Source organism: Drosophila erecta, unplaced genomic scaffold (assembly GCF_003286155.1).
Source record: "Drosophila erecta strain 14021-0224.00,06,07 unplaced genomic scaffold, DereRS2 tig00000055-arrow-pilon, whole genome shotgun sequence".
Classification (NCBI taxonomy): Eukaryota; Metazoa; Arthropoda; class Insecta; order Diptera; family Drosophilidae; genus Drosophila; species Drosophila erecta.
The window spans coordinates 15,985,284-16,005,096 of NW_020825200.1; the positions used below are offsets into that span (position 1 = coordinate 15,985,284).

The 19,813-nt window shown below is 50.1% G+C and overlaps 2 protein-coding genes across 4 annotated transcripts; one reads left to right on the plus strand and one right to left on the minus strand.

Moving 5' to 3' along the window:
* Positions 1 to 1,132: 1,132 nt before the first annotated feature.
* Positions 1,133 to 14,095, minus strand: LOC6541984. The gene is made up of 17 exons (XM_026979650.1): positions 13,786 to 14,095; positions 11,806 to 11,932; positions 11,550 to 11,748; positions 11,342 to 11,482; positions 11,165 to 11,289; positions 10,605 to 10,943; positions 10,108 to 10,389; positions 9,766 to 10,054; positions 8,516 to 9,709; positions 7,845 to 8,272; positions 7,228 to 7,783; positions 3,376 to 7,142; positions 3,039 to 3,305; positions 2,524 to 2,981; positions 2,079 to 2,450; positions 1,827 to 1,995; positions 1,133 to 1,474 (listed from the first exon to the last, which is right to left on the minus strand). Exons 2-17 carry the CDS (start codon positions 11,857 to 11,859, stop codon positions 1,439 to 1,441), a joined length of 8,676 nt encoding a protein of 2,891 aa, XP_026835451.1. The 5' UTR covers positions 11,860 to 11,932; positions 13,786 to 14,095; the 3' UTR covers positions 1,133 to 1,438.
* A 1,124-nt stretch (positions 14,096 to 15,219) lies between these two features.
* Positions 15,220 to 19,789, plus strand: LOC6542522 (uncharacterized protein KIAA0513). 3 transcript variants are annotated; one of them, XM_026979651.1, is made up of 8 exons: positions 15,220 to 15,523; positions 15,636 to 16,086; positions 17,142 to 17,205; positions 17,269 to 17,382; positions 17,446 to 18,757; positions 18,831 to 18,925; positions 18,987 to 19,064; positions 19,126 to 19,779. In XM_026979651.1, exons 2-7 carry the CDS (start codon positions 15,892 to 15,894, stop codon positions 19,061 to 19,063), a joined length of 1,857 nt encoding a protein of 618 aa, XP_026835452.1. In that variant the 5' UTR covers positions 15,220 to 15,523; positions 15,636 to 15,891; the 3' UTR covers position 19,064; positions 19,126 to 19,779. The 3 variants fall into 3 exon arrangements, with proteins under 3 accessions (XP_026835452.1, XP_015014494.1, XP_001970071.1); XM_015159008.2 differs by having other exon boundaries at positions 15,220 to 16,086; positions 19,126 to 19,789; XM_001970035.3 differs by having other exon boundaries at positions 15,220 to 16,086; positions 19,129 to 19,779.
* Positions 19,790 to 19,813: the final 24 nt, after the last annotated feature.

The window sequence follows — 19,813 nt, forward strand, 5'->3', positions numbered from 1 at the left end:
CGCATAAATTCATTTCAATCGCTACGAAAATAGGTTTTTACGATGCCACCACTGGCGTCTCTCCGCCCATCCCGTTCCCAGTTCTCCACGAGTAACTTGGTGGGTGAGTCTGAATACGAATTTGAATTTGAATCTGAATCTGAATATCCCCCACTTACTGTATTGCTTTTTTCGCTCATGTGGCTGTGCCTTTTCTTCTCGTCTCGGGACATAATTTATGGGTCGCATTTGCCTTTTTGGCAATATGGCCAGCAGTCAAGGGGACGAATATAATAATACGTCTCTGTGGATATACGACTTCTCAGATACTCACAGCTATCGTGCGCTGTGACAAAGCAGAATAGCTCAAAAGTATGCAGTCATTTTATAGTTGACGATTTTCAGAGCCACAAATTGGCACCTTCCATTCGAACATGCTAATTATGCTGATAATCATGCTGATTGTTTATTCTCTTGACTTTGTTTAACAGCAGCATTCCAATGGGACTCACATTAGTGTTCATATGTTAGTGAAGGCTCCTGCATTCCTGTGGTGGTGTTCATACGGACTTCGGTACCAGCCCGTGGTGGAGCTTATCTTCATGAACTCCTCGTTGAGCAGCGCCATCTTCGTGGAGTGCGTGGTGCCTCCCATGCCTCCATGGTGCCTCGTGGATGAGCTCGGCTGCAGAAGTAGAATCCCGGCGATGCGGCTACCGGTGGCATCGATGGCCAGCTGGCATTCCCATCGCGTCCTCATGGGACCTTCCAAGCAATTCCAAACCCCTGCGCGTCACCACCAGGCGCTTTGAGGGAGTGGGCATCTCTACCAGATTTAGCCAACCCATCGCCTCTGGTCCATGGCAAGTGCCGCTTAAAGAGCATCTTCAGAGTCTGCATGTCGGTTTCAGCGGATCCATGACTTCTGCAGTCCAAATCGAGGAAGAAATCGAATTGCAAGGTATTCTCGATGAATTTCTGGCGCAGTATCTCGAAGTCGGACCCGTTTGAATGCTGGGTCACAGACTACCTGGGTCGACCAGGTTGTGCCGATATGGCGAATGCAAAAGTCTTCGAACCGCCCACTTTCCAAAGCTACCATCTGCACAGTGTTAGGCAAAGGCTGAAAAGCTTTAAATAAATCTAGAAGCGATTGGATTGGATTTTCACATACGTGATGCCGTTTATTGGATGCACTCAATTACACGTGCGGATTTTCGGTTTGTTGTTTCCATCTCTTAGTAACTAAACAAAATGGGAAGGGTTTCTGGATGGATGAACGATGAGTGGGAGTACAATGAACGTGTATACATGCCATGTCTACTGTCTAACGAACTATCTAGCACTAGTTTGTTTCGCGAGTGGGTAGGTGTATAAAAATGTCTATAAAAGTGCCGGCATAAATCAGAGATATTGGTGAAGAATTGCAGCAGTCGTCTGCTTCCAGAACATCAGTTGCTCATGCCGATTTCAGTGGTATATGCTGTTTGATTACCTAAAAGTAAGATCCAGATTGAGAGATAGGTACATTTATAAACATTATCGATTCGACCGCCAAACTGTTTACAATTAAATAATAATAAAACGAATATCAATTAAGAAGCGTGTGAAATACGTCAGAAGGCATCCAAATTTAGTTAGCGGCTAAAAGATCTCGTTTTCGTTGTATTTGCCTTTTTCCGCGTCGATCCATCGACGGGGGCGGACGCTGAATCAGCCGGCCAAAAAAAAAAACAAATCGCACCCCTGCCGCAGAAAACTCGATTTCCGCGTACAGAAAACCGATTAAGGCCAACGAATTAAAAGGAAATCGATAAAGCCATCAGTTGATGAAAGCCAACACCCACCTCGGAGCACATATTCTTGTAGATCTCATCGGTATCCCAGGGTCCTCGCTCCGGCAGAGCGATGCCCCGCCTCCGAAGCTCCTGGACGCAGTCCGTCAAATCGAAGATGGGCAGTGGATCGATGCCAGCCTTGGCAACCTTGCCGGCCAAATACTCTACGTAGTGTGTGCTTAAATGATAGCGAATTATGGGGATATATGTGTTTACAATGGGGCTGTTTTTAAATCGGGGCTGCCCCGATCTTTAGCTTACCGACACATGCCAGCGTGCTTGTCCGGAACTTCGGTGTTGCACACTGTATCGACAAGTCCTTGTGGCGTCTCCTTTTGCAGCGGGATGGGACAGCGCGCCTGGGCACGAGCCTTGGACGAACTGCTGGACTCGTCCTTGAGCTGTACGGGCTCCGTGTCGAACTTGACCTTCTGCTCCTTGAGCAGGAACTGCAGCTGCATGGGGATCTTGTCTCTCAGGTAGAACAGGCAGTTGCGCGGATGATGGGCATGCAGGCCGAGCTTGGCGCAGTACATGGACACCGTGCACTTGGCGCCCATCATGAAGGGCCGGGCGCATCCGTAGCAGAACTCAAATTTGCACTGGGTGCAGGTGAAATGCATGCATCCGCCCCTGTGCAGGTCGAGAAATGTGCTTGTACCGAGAAACCACTCACCAATATTTATATCTTTATATCTAAACATACCTGGCCAGCGAGTACCGGAACTTGCACTTGGGACAGTCGATGCCGTTCTGCGCCAAGTGCTCCTGGACACCCTGGGCCTGCAGCTCGGGGTCGTTTTCGCGCTTCCACTCCAGGTAAGCCTCGCAGCTGCTGCCCTCGTGCTGGCGCTCCCAGGGCTTGCGGCACTGGGCGCAGGTGACGGATCCACAGTCCGGACAGATCAGCCGCTTCTGCTTGGGCCGGGCGAAGAAGCCGGAGGAGCACTGGATGCACCACTTGAAGTTGGGGTCCTGCAGCAGCGATCGGTCGCGCAACTTGCGCTGGAACAGTTCGTGCACGTCGTTGTCCAGGATGCTCTTCAGGAAGATGTCCAGGTTGGAGAAGTACTCGAGGTGCTCATCCTCGTGCTGAGCCTCATTGCTCAACTCGGGCAGCTTGCAGAACGGGCAACTGCAATCGTTGATACTGCGATCGGTTATCTGGGAAAGGGAGTTCAGGTGATGTTCAGGAGCATTTTCACCAGTTAAGCCACTCACCTGAACTGTAAAGTAGCTCTTGGCACACTGCTTGCAGCACTTGTGAAGACACTTGAGCATGGACACCATCTGATTCATGGGATAGCTGTTCATGCAGAGCTCGCATTCCTGCTGGAGCATGGAAATGGCCTGGTCCAGATCTGAGCACTCCCGGGCCGCCCACAAGGCCACGTCCTCCGAGAACTTCATGCTCACCAAGGTGGCGGCTATCTGGGCCTCAGCGATATTGGTCACCAGCTCCTGCTCGACGTACTTGCGGGCAAGGATCTGAAATGAGCAGGCAAACGTTCCAAGATGATTATAGAACTGGCTTGGCTGAGTCTCGGCTGGTACACACCGCTGGGTCCTCGATAACCGGCTCTTGAACACTAGGATATGCCCGGAAAACGGGCATACTCATCTTACGCTTCAGCTGCTCTGCTTTCTGGGGTTCGGCCATGTTGGGCTCCTCCGGCTCCTCCTCCGTGGCCGAGGTCTCGTAGTCGTCGTCAGAGAAGCAGGTCTCGTGGTACTTCTTCTTGGGGATTCTGGGCTGGGATCGAGGCTTCAACAATGCCGCTGCAGCCGCCGCCGCTGCTCCACTGGTGCTGGGACCATCGGCCTGATTGGAGTTAAACCTGCTGATGGCGTCGTTGATGGACTTCTTGGTAATGGGACTGCTCTTGAGCGGCACGGACGAAATGCCCATGGGAGCCGAGAAGGACTTGGAGCGCAGCGGAACCTTCTTGTTCAAGGGTACGCTATTCGATTTGTTAGTGGGTTCATTGGTGGGCTTGGGAATCTTACTGACTGTGGACTTGTTTGTTTTAGTCGTACTTGACGTGGAGGCACCTTTGGCGGCAGTCCCACTGTGTGCAGTCTTGTTTTTAATGCTCGGGGTTACCTTTTTGGGTTCTTCCAGTACTGTTTCGACAGGCGGCTCCACAGGTCGCGATTCGGAACCAGCAATGGGTGGTGCAGGTGTTATCGGCAGGGCAGTGGCTTCTTCAAGGCCATCAGATTCAACGGCAGGATGCACAGCTTCTGAAGGGATTTCTAGCACCAGCTCAACTGGTTGCTCTGCAGGTCGAGTTTCCGAGTCAGCTATGATGGGAGGTGACTGAATGGGAAGAGCTTCCACCTTGATATCCTCCTGAACAATCTGTGAGGGCAAAGTGGATCCCCCTTCAGGATTCAGCAACTCTGCCTCCAGGCTCGTTCCTGTGGAGGAAACAACCTCAGTGGGTGCGATCGTTTCAGTTTCTTGGTTGGTGGGCGTGACTGATAGAGCAGGCGATATGACTGGTTCAATGTCTAGTGGTATTTGTGCGGGCTGCGGCTCGTCCTCATTAGCCTGATCCTCGTCCTCCTCCATTATGTCCTCAATTTCGGTGCCTTCGTCGCCAGTGGAGGCCTCCTCGATGTAAGATGCGTGCTCGTTATAGGTATTGCCCTCCTCCCCATCGAAGTCTCCCTCTTCTTCTCCCTCGCTGTCGTACCACTCCTCTTCTTCTCCTTCGTCGTACTCATCGGAGTATTCATCGGAGTATTCGTCCTCATCGGTGGACTCGAACTCATCCATGCTGATCTCATCGCGCATCTGCTTGATCAAACGTTGAGTGTCCTCGACCAGTTCGCTGAGGTTCTGTTTGGCCGGATCTCCAGAGGGAACAAATTCCTTGAGCACAACCTTGGACGTTTCTGATTCACTTGACTGGGAATCAAGGCTTGCGTTGCTTTCGGACTTGGCTATCGAAGATTCCAGCTGGGATTCCTCGTCCAGCAGCAGGATCACTTCGTTCTCTGGGGATTTGGTTTCAGCCCGCTGCTCATCGCTATCAAGACTATAAAGTTCTGCATCGGAAGCGGTTTCATCAGGGGGTCTCGTTCCATCGCTACCGCTGAATTCAGGAGCATCTTCGAATACTTCCTCCGAGTCTGTGGGAGTGACTGCTATAGCAGTTGCATGCGGATTATGTTCCTCCAGCTCTAAGCCAAGACTCTTGCCTGCAGATTCTTCGACAATGCTAGTATCCTTTTCGGACTGGTCTGCTTGGCTGACGAGAGGAACATCCCTGTTGTCGGTTAGCTCTCCTGGTTTTGGAGCACTGACTGTTTCCGCAAGGGGCGCATCTTCCCTTTCGATCTCATCACTGACCGTTGGAGTCCGATTGCTGGCCCGACTCTCACTGCGCAGACTGTTGCTGCTCAGGGTTCTTACGGGTATCTTTGAAATACGCTTAGGACTTTGCTTCTGTTCGTTAGATATTGATGAGGTACTAGGCGTTATGTCGTTTTCTGCAAATGGGGTTACGTCTGTGGTTGGTGGAGATGTGATGGCTAATGTTTCTTCTACATTATCTTCCTGTGCTTTTAGAGATTCAGATTGTTCCTCGCTTGGAGGGCTGACAATTTCAATGCTTGATTCTTCTCGAGGGTTTTGAATTGCGTCTGTTGTTTCAGATACTTCGTCAGGTTTTTCTGGTTCTTCAGGCTCTTCAGCTTGTTCTGAAATAATCGTACTGTTTGGTAAGGATGTAGTTTCTTCGATTGGATTTGCAGTGGGTTCATATACTTTCTCCGCGTTTCCCATAACCGGAATTTCTAAAACTTCATTGGGTTGATCCGATACAAAATCCGCCGCATTTTGTGTTGGTATACTTTCCGTTACAATATCGATTTTTTCCATGGAAGGCTCGTTTTCAATAATATGACCCAAACTCTGATTCGAAGGGGGTGGGTCCAAAGACTTGCTATCTGTCCTTTCAGATATTATTTTATGGGGTGTGCGAGTTTCAGGATCGGATGCAGATACAACTGACTGGATATTACTTGAAGCAGCACTCAGATCCGTGATGGCTGCTGTTTTTGACTCACTTTCTTTCTGATCGATATGGTTCGGTAGCTTTTTGCGATTCGTTGGCTTTTGGCTTTGCTCGCGGGATCTTCCTTTTTTTGATTGCTGGGACCTCCTACCTCTTCGGTTGGCTTCTCTACTTGTGCTTGGCTGGTCATCAGACAGGGCTTGTACTTCTGGCACATTTTGCCCAATTCGCAAATTACTTTCTATTGGTTTTGGTCTATCACTTTCAGCTGACTGTGGAACTGCAACAATAATTATCTCATCTGTAGTTATTAGTGGTGTTTCTTGGTTTCCAGGCTGGTCCAGTTGCTCATCAACGGTCTCTTTTCTTGTTGGTGTTTCTGGTTTTGATGGTTCTACTTCTGTATTTCCAGCCGCCAAACCGGGCATTTCTGGAGCGGATTCTTCTTGCGTTTTGGCAGCTGGAAGCAAAGTTACTGCACTTTCAACAGCTACCTGTTCTACTTTCTGGTTAGATTCCTCTTCTGGAGCCATATAGCATTTGTACACAATGCGTTCTGCATCCGTAAGATCGCTGCTTTCCCATTCCGTCTCGTGAAATCGCTCGGTGCCGCGATCAAACTCCAACTTGAAGTTGGCTATTTCGGTGGCATAGATAAAACCGGGCTGCACCTCTTCACGTATGCTTGCTTCCCTTAAATTGGGCTTGATAACTTCCTCCATGATGAAGACAGCTGGATCGACACTCGGTGTGGGCTCGGGTTCAGGCTCGAGTTGAGGCTGAGGCTGAGGCTCCTTTGGTTGTTCCACCTCAATAGTAGGTACCTCTTCCGGCTTCTCCATGAGCTCTTGCTCGACCTGTTGCACCAGGTTGGGCACAATTTCCTGAATGTGTTGCCAGACAAAGTTCTTCACATCTTCGGCGGACTTATCCTCCGCAGGCCCCGATGGTTTCAACGTGCTAATGGGGCTCTTGGTAAGGATACGCATTATCTCTGGATCCGTTTCGTACTCCAGATCCGGCTTGCCCTTGAATGTGTCCAGCATGGTCTCTATGGATCGCAGAACCTCCTGGTTCTGCTTGGCCTGGTTCTGCTCCATGTTGCCAATGAGTATCTCCAGGTTCTTCAGGGTGCTGTCCTCCAGCTGATAGGGACTAGGTGTGGCATAGGTGGACTTGACAGGGCTGTCGTCCGTGCGAGGCTGGTCGAATGGATTGGCTTGGGCGGGACTAGGACTCTGTCCAGCCAGCGGGGGCTGCAGACATTCCAAAGCGTGAGTGTTCAAAAAGTCATGGATATCTGCATTGGCAAATGAATGCGGGGGAGAGAGAAAAATGGGACATTATGGCACTGCGATTGGCTGATGGACGATCTACAAACTAACCCGACTTGGTGTCTATGGCCGCGCCACTCTCATTCTCAACGCCATTCGGCGAGCCCCAGATGCGCATTAGAAATGGCTTGAGTTGCGTGCGATTCAGCTCCACCAGCGCCTGCTCCACATTACCTTGGTGCGCCGTCAGCGCGTTCACGATGTCGTCCCGCAGGAAGTTCCCCTTGGCCGCCAGTTTCCTGTACTTCTGCTGCCTTTGTTGGATGCAGTCCGCCACCGCCTGCCACACATTTCCCCCCGAATTGCGCAGCGCCTCGCGGGCCTCGTTTTGGGACACGGTTCCGATCGTGTTTTCGCCCCTCTCCTGGCCGTACTTGGTGGACAAACTCTGCACGGTCTGCACCAGCTTGTGCCAGTTCTCGCGCAGCCACTGAATCGGATGAGTGTCCGGGGAGCAGTACTTCAGGGCAGCCTCCAGTTCCTCCACCGTGAACTTGTACAGCTCCAGTTCTTTCAGTATGATGTGCATTTCCGTTTCCGGGTCTCTGGCAGGTTCGTGCTTGACTCCGAATGTCTCATGGGGCATATCGAAAGGTGAAGATACTTGCTGGAACACATGGATACGTAGGATTTGTTGTCAACTATCCAATAAGGCCGTAAACACTTACAAGTTGCAGCATGCGGAGCTCGTTTATGAAATTGGGTCTTTTGGTGACCAGGCCGGCACTGTAGGGATCCAATCCAAAGCCGTCGTGATACCTCAGGTCATTGGCACTCCGATATCGCTCGTTCTCTTGCTGCAGCTGCGAGTTGCTGCGATAGTGCGGACGCCGCTCCATCTTATTTGGTTCTGGAGTCGTGAAGCGGTCAGGAACAACGGTGGGGATTTCCTCCTGCTTTGAGTTGAAGGGCAGGGCGTCGTAGGTCTGCGTGGAAATGCTCTGAGGAGGCGGCGAGGTTCCCGTTTCCACGGCCGCGGTTTCCCTGGGAGGAGTCCCACCACAGCCCGTGGAGACCTTTTGCGCCTTCTTGAGTACCTGCTCCGCCTGCGCCTGAATGCTCTCATCCAGAGTATTCCAAATGTTTTCTACGGACTCTGGAACGATACGGATGAGAGCATTAGCTTTGGGGGAACGGGGTCGGGGTCACCAACGGATTGAAATCAAACAAACGGGATGCGGCTTGGGTTGTGGTTCTGTTTTGTATTTCGTTTCCATAAATGCGTTAATTGCAGGCTTACAGTTTATGGCTCTATTAGTGTACTAACTAGGTATAGTCTTTGGAGATTGGGGTTAGGCCTTTGTGCCTTCGAAAAATGAGATTCTCTTTTGTATCCTACCTTTGTGCAGAAGACTCTTGGCCAGCGAGTTATCGGACTCGTTTTCCGACGCAGTTTTCAGTGTGGACTTCGATGGTGTCTTGACGGGAATACTGGAAGTGCTCTTGGAGTTTACAGTTGGCGACTTGGAGCTAGATGTGGAGGTGGTATGAGTGGTCTTCGCAGACGCAGCAACGGGTTTCTGACTGGGTGGTTGGCTCTTTGTAATAGGCTTTTGCGATTGCCTGGCTTCCGGCTTGGAGGACGCTTTGATATTACTTGACTTTTCAGCTGGCGGCTGTGGTTTTTCCTCAACCTTCTTGGCCTTGTTGGGCGGCACTGGAGGTCTGCTGGGCGTTTTGCAGCATATGGAGCAGATCTTAATGTTGGGCTCGTTCACGAACGTGCAGAACTCGCACTCCCATTCGTGGTCTGGGGTGGAAGGTGGTGGACCGAGATCATCAGCTCCAATCTCGTCCGGAACTGCCTGGGGATCGGGTGCTGTTTCAGCCTCAGCCTCACTCTCCGAGGCGGTTACCTCTTCGACCACTTCCTCGTATTCCGAGGCACTCTCCTCATGGGCTGGTGTCACCACTTTTTGCACCACCGCTGCAGCCTGTGTGTTCTCGTCCTTCATCTCCGGCTTGCGTTTCTGCTCAGCCTTCTTTGAGGACTTGTGCTGATCGGCTTCTTGGAGCTTCTGCTGGATCTTGGCTTGGACCAGGGCCCGAGCACCCGATCCCTCGGACTCCAGGTCGGAGTAAATGCGACTGGTTCTGGCCGCGTCCACTGCTGTTTTGTTTCTGGTAAGGGTGCCCTCATTTTCCCGTCGCTCCGGCAGCCACTCGCTCTGCACGGACTTGGCAATGGAGCCCCGTCGATCTCGCATCTTGTGCTGCCTCATCCCGTGCCTCTGATCGCCGTCCAATTCATCGCTGGCTATGAGCTGGGAGGCACTGGACAGACGCCTTTGGCGGGGCTGGTGGTGGGTTTGGTGGTGCTGGGAGCGCGAGGCACTGGTCATGCCAGAGCGATTGGACACCAGGGATCTGCGGTCATCCTGGTCGGAGTCCTCGTCATCCGTAAGCTCGTCATCCACGTAGCTGTTGCGCTTGCGACGCAAGGACATCGACTTGCGACTGGGTGTTGGTGATGCAGCGTACCGCGAACGGGATGCAGCTCTGGAGGCAGCTGAAGGCGGCATTCCCATGACGCCTGTGCATTTAGAAGCCAATAAATTATTTGTTAAAATGGGAGGTTGCGGTTTTCACCTGGATGCATCATGGGATAGCCGGGTGCGCCTGGATACACATTGGGCATCATTCCGCGCTGGGTCATGAACACCGGCGGCGGATAGTGTGGATGATGCTGTTGCGAGATGTAGCCCGGTCCCACGTTGAGGGACAGATTGGAGTTGTTGAACTGCTGTTGGGAGCCGAACTGTGACCACTGATCGGGGTGCTGGTGCTGAGGATGTGCGTGGTGTGGATGCTGTGGCCAGCCGGGATGCTGCTGGCTCTGCTGACATCCGGCGCAGTTCAGCTGCGCCATTGATTGGGCCTGAAACCGGAATGGTATCTTAATTCCTAGGGCATCGTGAAGCTCCAACTCACCTGCTGGATGCGCTGATTCGCGAGCCAGGCGCTTCCGTTCTGGGCTTCGGCCAGTGGGCGACGTGGACTGGAGTTGAGGTTGAACACCGAGGTGCTCATCTGCCGCCGCTGGGCGCCGGCCGCCTGTCGTTGTTGGAGCAGCAAGGAATTGTGAAATTGTGAGTCATCCGAGAGATCGAAATGGGATGAGTTCAGACCAGATGACATGCTGCCGGAACGAAAATGCGAGGGCGATGGTGAAATGTGTGACCAGTGCTCGAAGCCGGCTCCATTCGACAAATGCTGCGGTTGGGAAATGACCAACGAGAAACGGAGAAAGAAAGAGAGAGGAAAGGGAGAAACGACACATGACGAGACGAGATTCGAGGTGCTCGGATCAAATGGTGTCAAGGATAATATCCTGCAGTGCTAAGTGATCCTTGACACAATTTTCTCCGAGCAAAGACAATACGATACACTCAGTGATGAGGGGAATACGGGGTCAACGACTCACTCACCTGTTCGCTGTTGGCGCTCAGATCCTGGCGAGCCTTCTGCTGGCGGTACCGCTGCTGCAGTATGGCCATGCGGTCCAAAGTGGCGCTGGCCTTGCTCTTGATCTTCTCCAGCTGCACCGACGGCGGACGCTGGATGGTGTCGAACACGGACTTGGGGGTGCCCGACCTAGAAGATCCCCCGCCCTCGCTGCGCGGTGGATCTGGCAGTGGTCGGTTGTTCATCTGGCTGACTGAGCTGGTGGCTACTGGAGGCACTGGGGGCGTGGCCCCGCCCCCGAGCGATCCCCGCCAGCCGCCCAGCGACTTGTGCGAGGGCGTGGGCGAGGGCGGCGGCAGCATCTGGAAAAGAGTCGGGTTGGGTGCCATTTCGTATGGGTATTCGGGTAACTATTGAGATGTCTGGTTCGTTGGTTCTAAATTTTGGGCGGGCGTTCTGGTTTCAAGGACTCTTTTATTGAAGCATTCAAATTGAAGTTTACAAACTTGGTTCTACGAGTAGCCCATGAAGGGGCTTTTCTCGGGTCTTTCTTACGGGTCTAGGAGATCGTGCAGTGGCGTACCTGATCCTTGCGGCCCAGAAACGGTGTCAACAGGCCTCGCTTGGTGCGTCGTGGAGGCGCCACTGGTGGTGGTGCCCCACCACCGGCCTGTGCCTTCGGCGGAATCGGCGGTGTGCCCTGCTCCACTGCCTGCAAGTCCAAGTTATCAATTTCACCTTCATGCTGGATCGGGAGTACTTGCCTTTCGCACGTGCTGCTTGCGTTTGGGATGCTTGTGGAACATGTCGTCGCAGGAGGCGCAAAAGATCTGGCCCGCGCACTCGGCACAGGTTACCCAGGGATTCTGGGAACCACACAAGGTGCACTTCAGCTTGTTGTCTGCAAGGAATGATATAATTATTCTGGTAATATTTCAAACACGTGTAATATACAAATGGTTGCCCACCTGGCGTCTTGGTTCTGATCAGTGTGGTCTTCATCGGTTCGTTGGAGTACTGCTGACTGGAGAACTCGATGATCTCGTAGTCCGGTTCGGGCGTACTCTTCGCCTTGGGCGGCAGGGCAGGCGCCTTGGGAAGACCGCCAGCCACCCCGTTTGGTGGAGTGGGTGGTGGTTTAGGCCCAATGCGGTCATTTGCCTCCGTCTGAAATGGGTAATTAGTGCCATTGGATATGGGCTGGTGCACTGGGTATTGGCTTACCACCCAGGAGGGCATGGTGCGAACATTCTTGTTTAGCAACTGGTGGGTCGTCATCTTGGTCGATTTTTCGTCTGGGTTTTGCCGTCACTTAATCGTCTCTCTAAGCTTGATTGGGTTCCTATTTCATCTAAGGACGTCAGCAACAAAATAGTATTATTATTTTTATTTATAGATCACCAATGGCCCGTGCTATATTTTCGCCCATCCGCAGCCACTTCAAACGACTTCAAATTCAATTAAGCAAAGTGCCAGAAAATGCGAATTATGAATGCATATTTTTAGCCGGCTCACCCAAATTCCGGAGCCCACGGAGCCAACCAAAATGCAGTTTCGTGAATGCCTTGCACAAAACTAAACGCTGCCAGAGTTCGATCGCGAGTAAAACTGCTAAATGTAGTCTAAAATATCTTTCGGTGCATAGAAAAAAAGAAAAATGTATATATTTTGGCAAAACATTTTCGGGCTTGTTTATTTATGAAATCATCCGAAAGAGGGAAGTGCTGTTTTGTGACTCAATCGACTCACTCTGTCAACGCGGCTAAGTGGCTGAGATGCCAAGAAATTGCAAGGAGATTGGATGAGGGAGAAGATTTCGGATTTGAGAATAGTTTTCAAAAGTTTCGAACAGAAGAGAATTTCATGTAAATGCTCGAAAATAAAAGCGAGCGAAAAACTAACAGAGAGAGTAATGAAATTGACTAAATGCCGAGCGAATATGTATTTTGTAATGACGCAGGTGGCCAAATCAAAAATGCTGCCAAAGAATTAAATCATGGCCTAAACAACATTTCTAATATTGATCTGCGTATATTTGTCAAGTTTGCTTTATTATTTGCGTCCAAGTTTTCAGACTTTTCAACTCAATATCTTGTTTCTCCGTGGCCTACGACATGTGTATCTGTATTTCCAAGAAATTAGTTATCTCTTGCGTATACTTTTGAGTTAAGATTGTTCAAAAGATAGCAGCGATAGATATAACTATGCCTTGTGTTCATGTATTCCCTACACTTTTTCCGCTTTAGAAATAGTTGTAATGATAAATCAAAAAATAAATCATTTTATGCCTATACTATGATTAGAACTTCTAGTTCTGTCGATACTGCAGCTTCTGTAAGTCTTTCTGCCCCATATATGTATAAGCCCAAATGTCCAAGTCCCGCAAACAACAGTTTATGTTGGGAATACTTTGATACGCTTTCCGTTGTATAAAGTTTGTTTTTTATCCTCTGAATTTCATTGGAACCATATTAGTCGACCACTGTGGCACAATTTGCACGCACTAGTTACGTGCGTAACGGGCCATGAAATGTGTCCATAATTTTCGGAGTCGAGAAGCAAAAACCATGCCACATGTGCTCCCCCATCGCGCATACGCAACGTGTTCCCTGGGCTGCACTCCCGTGTCTGTTGCGCTATTTTTGAAACCTGCGCAGTTACTCCATACATTTGGGCCGAATTTGTGTCACAATAGCAACACAGCAATATTTATGAACGCCGCCTGCAGTGGTGGGAGGGGCGTGGGCCGGTCCCACCTCCATCCCAGCCAGAAGATCCGCCTCCTCCGTGCGGCGACTTCGAGTGGCAAGTGGCAAGAGGCAAACGCAATGCTGACTCACAGACACAGTCTCACGCGGCGAGGGAAAAAGTTTTATTTTTATGGGAGAACGGTGGGAACTATTTTTAAACATTTCTTTGGCTTGCCTATATTTGCGTATTTTGTTAAGTGCCAGTTTTTCATTATTTCAAATTGGCAAATTAGCTTAAAAAACTCATTTTATTTTGTATACTTGATTTGGCGATTTGATTGTTTATCCTGCCCAATGCCTTGAACTTTCCCATGGAGCGTTCTCCGCGTTTAAATTTAGCTGAGTTATATATTTAGAACACTTCAGATCGATTTAATTACGGTGCGATTTTCAATTGGCCTTTGAACTTGCGGAATGGTTTGGATCGACCGGCCATGAACGGGCAATCACTTACATAATTCGATTTCACTTGACGCGACTTGCCGCACTCAAAACTGCCACTGCCAGCTGGTAGCACATGAATATACATATATAGGGATATATATATTTTCCTGATGTCTAGCCACAGCGCGACATGAAAATTCAGCTACGGTCTCGTTCGACGATCGTCTCCCAGCGAACTGAAATCTCAATCAGATTCTAAACAGCACTTTTACTGCAGTCCGCGGTCCCCAGTCGTCGCCCGAGTAGGAGGAAGTCAACGCAGATCTATGTGCTCCTCTGGTCTGGTCTGGTCTGGTCTCCTCCCTGGCCAGTCGCATCTCTTTCCTATTTTCAGCATTTTCGCGTTGTTTTATAAATACTCGTACATCGTTTTCGAGCGGCAAAGAACATTTTGACTGCGAGACGCCGTCGCGTGTGTGAATATCAATAATTCTCGGATACACAAGTATATCATTCTCAGCTATTTGTTGTTAAACATTCGGCAGAACATACGGCTGCTCGGTTATTCGGAAGTGATTACTTGTTGCGCTTCTTGAATGCGGTTCTTTTTGATGAATGAAAATATGGCAACTGTGAAATTTGTCTTTTGCTAACATTTTTACTATAAATGCCTGTGGAATCGTTGTCCTGGGACTGAAAAGTCTTCGAACTGGGAAAGTTCAAGTTCAATGGAATTTCAGATAACATAAATATTTGCGCATTCACTTTTTTATTTGACCCAAAGCCCGTGGCGCCTCGTTCATCGGCACACACGCCTGCTTTAATTATGATTTACGACAAACAAGTATCTGGAGAGATCTCCCGCGGGCCAGCCTTGAGCAAATTCTGCACATTTAGTGCAAACAATAAAGAAGAACATCAGATCGAACAATGGTATCAGCAATAAAAGTATCGGCATGGGCCACCTGCTGCCTGCCGGAGGTGAAAATCGAGCGGCAAATCGGTGGATGGATGAGATGGTATGGCAATTATGGGAATTATGGAATTGAGGCCTCCGTGGGTGGGTCCATTTTCGGTTTTCGAGCTAGCTGGTCTAAAAATAAATGCAATGCATAATAAATTGGCTGCGACAGAGTCAAAGTTCGACAATTGCGAGCACGCACATTCTCGTTGGGGAAGCCATGTCCCCACCCACAAAATGGGGGACCGCCCACGCAGTGACCTTGCCGCGTTTGACGCAAGCCGACGTTTTCAGGATCAGCTGACTGCCAGCTGTATGTAAACAAGTTAAAATGCCGGGTTCTCTTCCTTGGCCCCTGCAAAGCACGCGGTAAGCTTTCCCAAGAACGCTGGTGTAGAATTCGCGCGCCATTTTCCGAACGAGCTTTTCCCGAAGAAAATCCTATGTAGATATTATGTAGATTTCCATACAATCGATAACAGCTGCGAACGCAAAGCCCGTCAAATGTTAACGAAACCTGCGTTTTGGCCAGCATTTTCCGGCTGCATTCGCGCAATGTTCGCTGCAGGCGAAGGACGCGAGTGGAAAACTCAGCGGAAAATATTTACCGTTGGCTTGCCGCCATCGTATTGCGTGTACAAAAGGGGCGTGTGCGTGCGCTAGTGTGTGTGAGTGTGTATTTGTGGGCCAGGGGAATTGAGATTGTACTAGTAGTATCCCAGTTGGGCGTTCAAGCAGTACGTGCAAAATTCAAAGCGATACAGAAGTGCCTTTATAATTTAACATTTATCCTGACATTACTTTGCCCAATACTAGCGTAGGAGTCCCAGACCTGCGACCCAATCAGGTATATATTCAAACCAAAAGAAGCTGCAAGTGTTTGTTTAACAAAAACAAACAGTTGCATAAATTGGCAGTTGCCGAAGAGCCCAGCATCATATTACAAAGAAAACTCGTAGTGAAAGGCGACGAATTTAAAGTGTAAGGACACAAGCCTGCCTTTTCGCCTGCAAAGCACACGAAGTGCGCCAAAAATTCTGCAGTGCAAAGTTCACCTTCACCCAGTGTGTATGACATGCAGGCGTCTGAAAAATCGATACCAGAAACATCAGCAGTTGCAACGCTCCACGGCCGCTCCCACTTAGCCACACAGCAGGTCCATTGAGCCATCGTACACCGTACTTCCAGCGGATTCGGGCCAGGAACCCCATCGACATGGTGGACGCCAAGCCGCAGCCACCCACTCCGGGCGCAATGCCTGGCACGGGAACACCGCCGGCCGGATTCGCCGGCGAGCGATCGAAGATCAAGCTGTTCATGGAACGGACGCCCAGCATCGGAGCCCTCAAGTCCAAGTTCCTCACCGTGCTGGGCAACAGCAACGAGCTGCTCAACGGAATATCGAACAAGGTACGGCTGCAGCTAGCGCTGGCAGCGTGAGTAGCGTGAAAGATACAGTATCTTTTGAGCTGCATCTGTAAGCTGCAAAGGAATACTAGTTATACTAGGAATACTAGGAATACTACTGCTATACTAGATTTTATGAGGTTAGGAAATTACAGAGTTAATATCGAAGGACGCCCTTGTGACCTCTTTAATTGAATACTGAACTGGTCAGTTGTGATTCTTTTTTCAGTTCTGGAGAAATATATTTCGCAGTGGGAAAATGTGCCATTATTTTGGGCTCTATTTTCGTTCCCTTACAATGTTGTATTTGTGTATATATTCCAAGGACTCACGCCTGACAGTGGGTCACGCACACCTCTAGCGCTCAGTTGGGGCAGCCTTGGTAATGAACGCGACAAGAGGTGCTTGGGGGAGGGGGAGGGGGAGGGGGAGCGGACTGTGGGCGGGTTCTGTCTATGCTGCGAAAGCAGAAGCAACTGACACTTTGATGCTTTTGTGTGCTGTTGTGTTTGTTCTTGCTGTTTCCGCTTTGCTGCTGCACTCGGTTGACCTTCAGTGGGTGGCCCAATCCCAGCCTGCGCTTGGGGCATGTGCCGGCTGCGGATGGGACTGGAATGGGTCGAAAGGGGGGTGCATTCTCTGCTGCTCCGCTTGTACTTGACTTTCTCTCGCTTTGGGCTCGGCAGCCTCGTCCTTGATTGAAATTAATTATGTTTGCAGCAGCCAAGAAGAACGAAGGAGTGCGGCCTTCGCGATATTTCTTAAGCGTTTTTGCCTTGGATTATCAATCAGTCAGAGCGATGGGTTAAGTAATCAATGCAGCTTTTTGAAGTGATTTTAATATGCCTCTAAGTGTACGGTGCGACCCACTTGTTGAAGTTCCAGAACTATAAGCTGTACTTTCAATAGAAACCTGTTTAAAATACTTCCTGCAGATATACGTCAAAATAATGAGCCAATTAGGCGCAAAATACATACAAACATCTCCAAAGCACAATTCCACACCGCATATGATCGACTTTCTTTTGAAATGTGCCTTTTACTTTGTTTACGTGCAGCTGACCCTGAGCAGCAGTTCCAGCGATTCTGATTACTGCGATGACGACGAGGACATACCCAAGTGTGAGTACTGCAAAGTGCCAAGTACCAAGTACGAGTGGAATATAATACGCTTTTACTCCGCAGTTGACGAGACCATTGATTACACCAAGATCGACTTCGAAGGACGACGTGTGAAGGCGCGCCGAGCTCACGAGGAGATCATCTCAGGCCGCTATCGCCAGCCCAATTTGGCACCACGTAAGTGGTTGCAGTAACCCACGACCCCACTAGAATGAATCGTATATATATTGTTTCTTTTAGGGCCACGTCTGGAGCCATCGCGTGGGCGTCACGCGGCCAGCAAACTGGGTGGACCACTGCGCTCCAGCTCCGGCTCCTCGAGCAGCTCCAGCAGCAGCGACGACAGCAGCTCTATATCCCTGCCCGAGCACATGGCCAATCGGTCCCACGACGTGAGCAGCACCACCCGCTCGGATTCCATAGAGTCGCGTCACTCCGGCGGATATGAGAGGGCCAGGGCCATCGCAGGAGCCCGTCGCAGCGAGATGGACATGCAGCGGGATGTGCAGAGGATTGCTGAGGTGGGCGACACCCTGCCGCCGCACATAGATGTCCAGCCGCCGACGGAGGCAGCAGCGGCATCCGCTGGACGGCAGCAGTGGGCGGGCGGAAGCAACTCGATGCGCTTGCCGTCGCGCAGTCGCGCCTCCAACAGCAGCACTCTGACCAGCCTGCGCGATGAGCCGGATCAGCTGTTGGCCAGCCCCAGCATGGAGTCCACCGACTGGCGGCACTTCATCCGATCGGAGTCGCAGAACTCGGTGCCCTCGTGGGCCTCCTCCATCAGCCTGGATTGCCGAGCGGGCGAGGAGCCCGTCAAGGAGTTTATGAAGCACTTTACTGCTCTGCTGTTTGGCGGATCGCCGGCTGCCGTTGATCTGGAGCTGAAGTCTGAGTTTGGGGTATTGCTGCGTCTGGAGATCGGTCGCCTGTGGTTCACCCGCTTCCTCACCGAGCAGCGCCACAAGTCCAAGCGTCTCGACTCCGTCACGTTCGGCAGTCTGGCCCAGTACTTTGCCTTGGCCCTGTTTGAGTGCAGCGAGTGCGAGGATTATGGCCCGGCTGCGGTACTGATGAACCTGTGTTTCCTCTTCTACCATGAGGTCGAGGTGCCCGGCTGCGATCCCTATCGCGAGTACCTCTTCTCCTCGCTGCGCCAACAGCCCATCTGGCAGCAGGCGCGCTTCTGGAACGCCATCTTCCACGACGCCATGCAGGCGGAACGGGAGCACCGGGGTCAGAGCCAGTTGAGGCGCCAAAAGCGCCGCCAGCAGAAGCAGCAGCAGCGGCAGGCAGCCGGCGGAGCAGCAGCAGTAGCAGGAGCAGGAGCAGGATCAGGCACGGGAACAACAGATGCGCCTGCCTCCAAGTCGAAGCGCAAGCAGGGCGGCGACTCGTCCTCCAGCTCCTCGCATCAGGCACCACAATCGGGCACTCCGGCGGCCCCTGCCTCCACTGGCTCCGTTCCGGCCAACCGGCGGCCCAGCAAGACCAGTCTCACCCAGGCGCATTCGGTCAGGGACCAGGAGGACATTGCATTTCGGCAGCTTGGGTGAGTAGTACTTTTGAAGAAGTGAAAATGTTAAAATATTTAGATTTATTACGAAACACATATTTACCTACAGGGCATTGACCTGCAATATGCACTCACTGGGAACATCCCAGGAATTGTGCCTTGACTTCCTGAAAAAGAACGTGGTGGCAAACAACCTATCCAAGGGTAAACGCATCTCACGTAGTCTAAGGTATTCCAGTAGCTAATGAAATTGCATTTCACCCAGATAAAGCCAAACTTATCAGAGACAATATATATCGAATGTACCATGAGACGCAACTTTGGGGAGCTCGACACGCCTGAGGTGATTCAAAAGCTGCCATTTAGAAATAAATGTTTTAACTCTTTGTTTCTATCGTTCACAGCAGTAACAATTGTAAAAGTACCTAACAAAATCGAGTTTCAATCTTCGTCTCAACTAATGCTAAACTTTTGTCTTAAGTCAGCCGACACCTCCAAACTAATCCTAACTAAAGTAGCAGATCAATGAAGTTTTAACTGAAATCTGGTGTTTTTACTCGCGTTGGTGTAACCGTAAAGATATTAATGCGATAGGCATTCTTGTAACTGGGCTTGTAAGTTCCAAAATCACACTGAAATTTAATGTTTGAATTTGGGAATGCTTGTATTTTGTACACCTATGAAAACGAATATAATATATTGTTGTCAATAAATTGGGATTCTTAGAGACGTCATCGTTCAATTTTCATCATAGTTAAACAAATTGGAATCGCATATCAAAAATAAGTTTTGAATCAAAGCCAGTTACAAGAACATCAGTACTGCGAAAGATAAGAGGGCACTTAAAACAATACTGTATGTGTATCCATAAATTGTGATAATAATATTTTGTGATTACTTTATATAGACCTAAATATTATGCAATTATGCAGTGCATATAGTTAAAATATCGCAGTTTAAATTGTTACAAATCATGATCAATAACTATACTATAACTATGTTTATAACGAAAGAGATAATATTTCGCAATTGTTTAATACATTCAAATTAATAAAAGTAACGAAACTCAAAAATATCGAATTCTTGATTTTT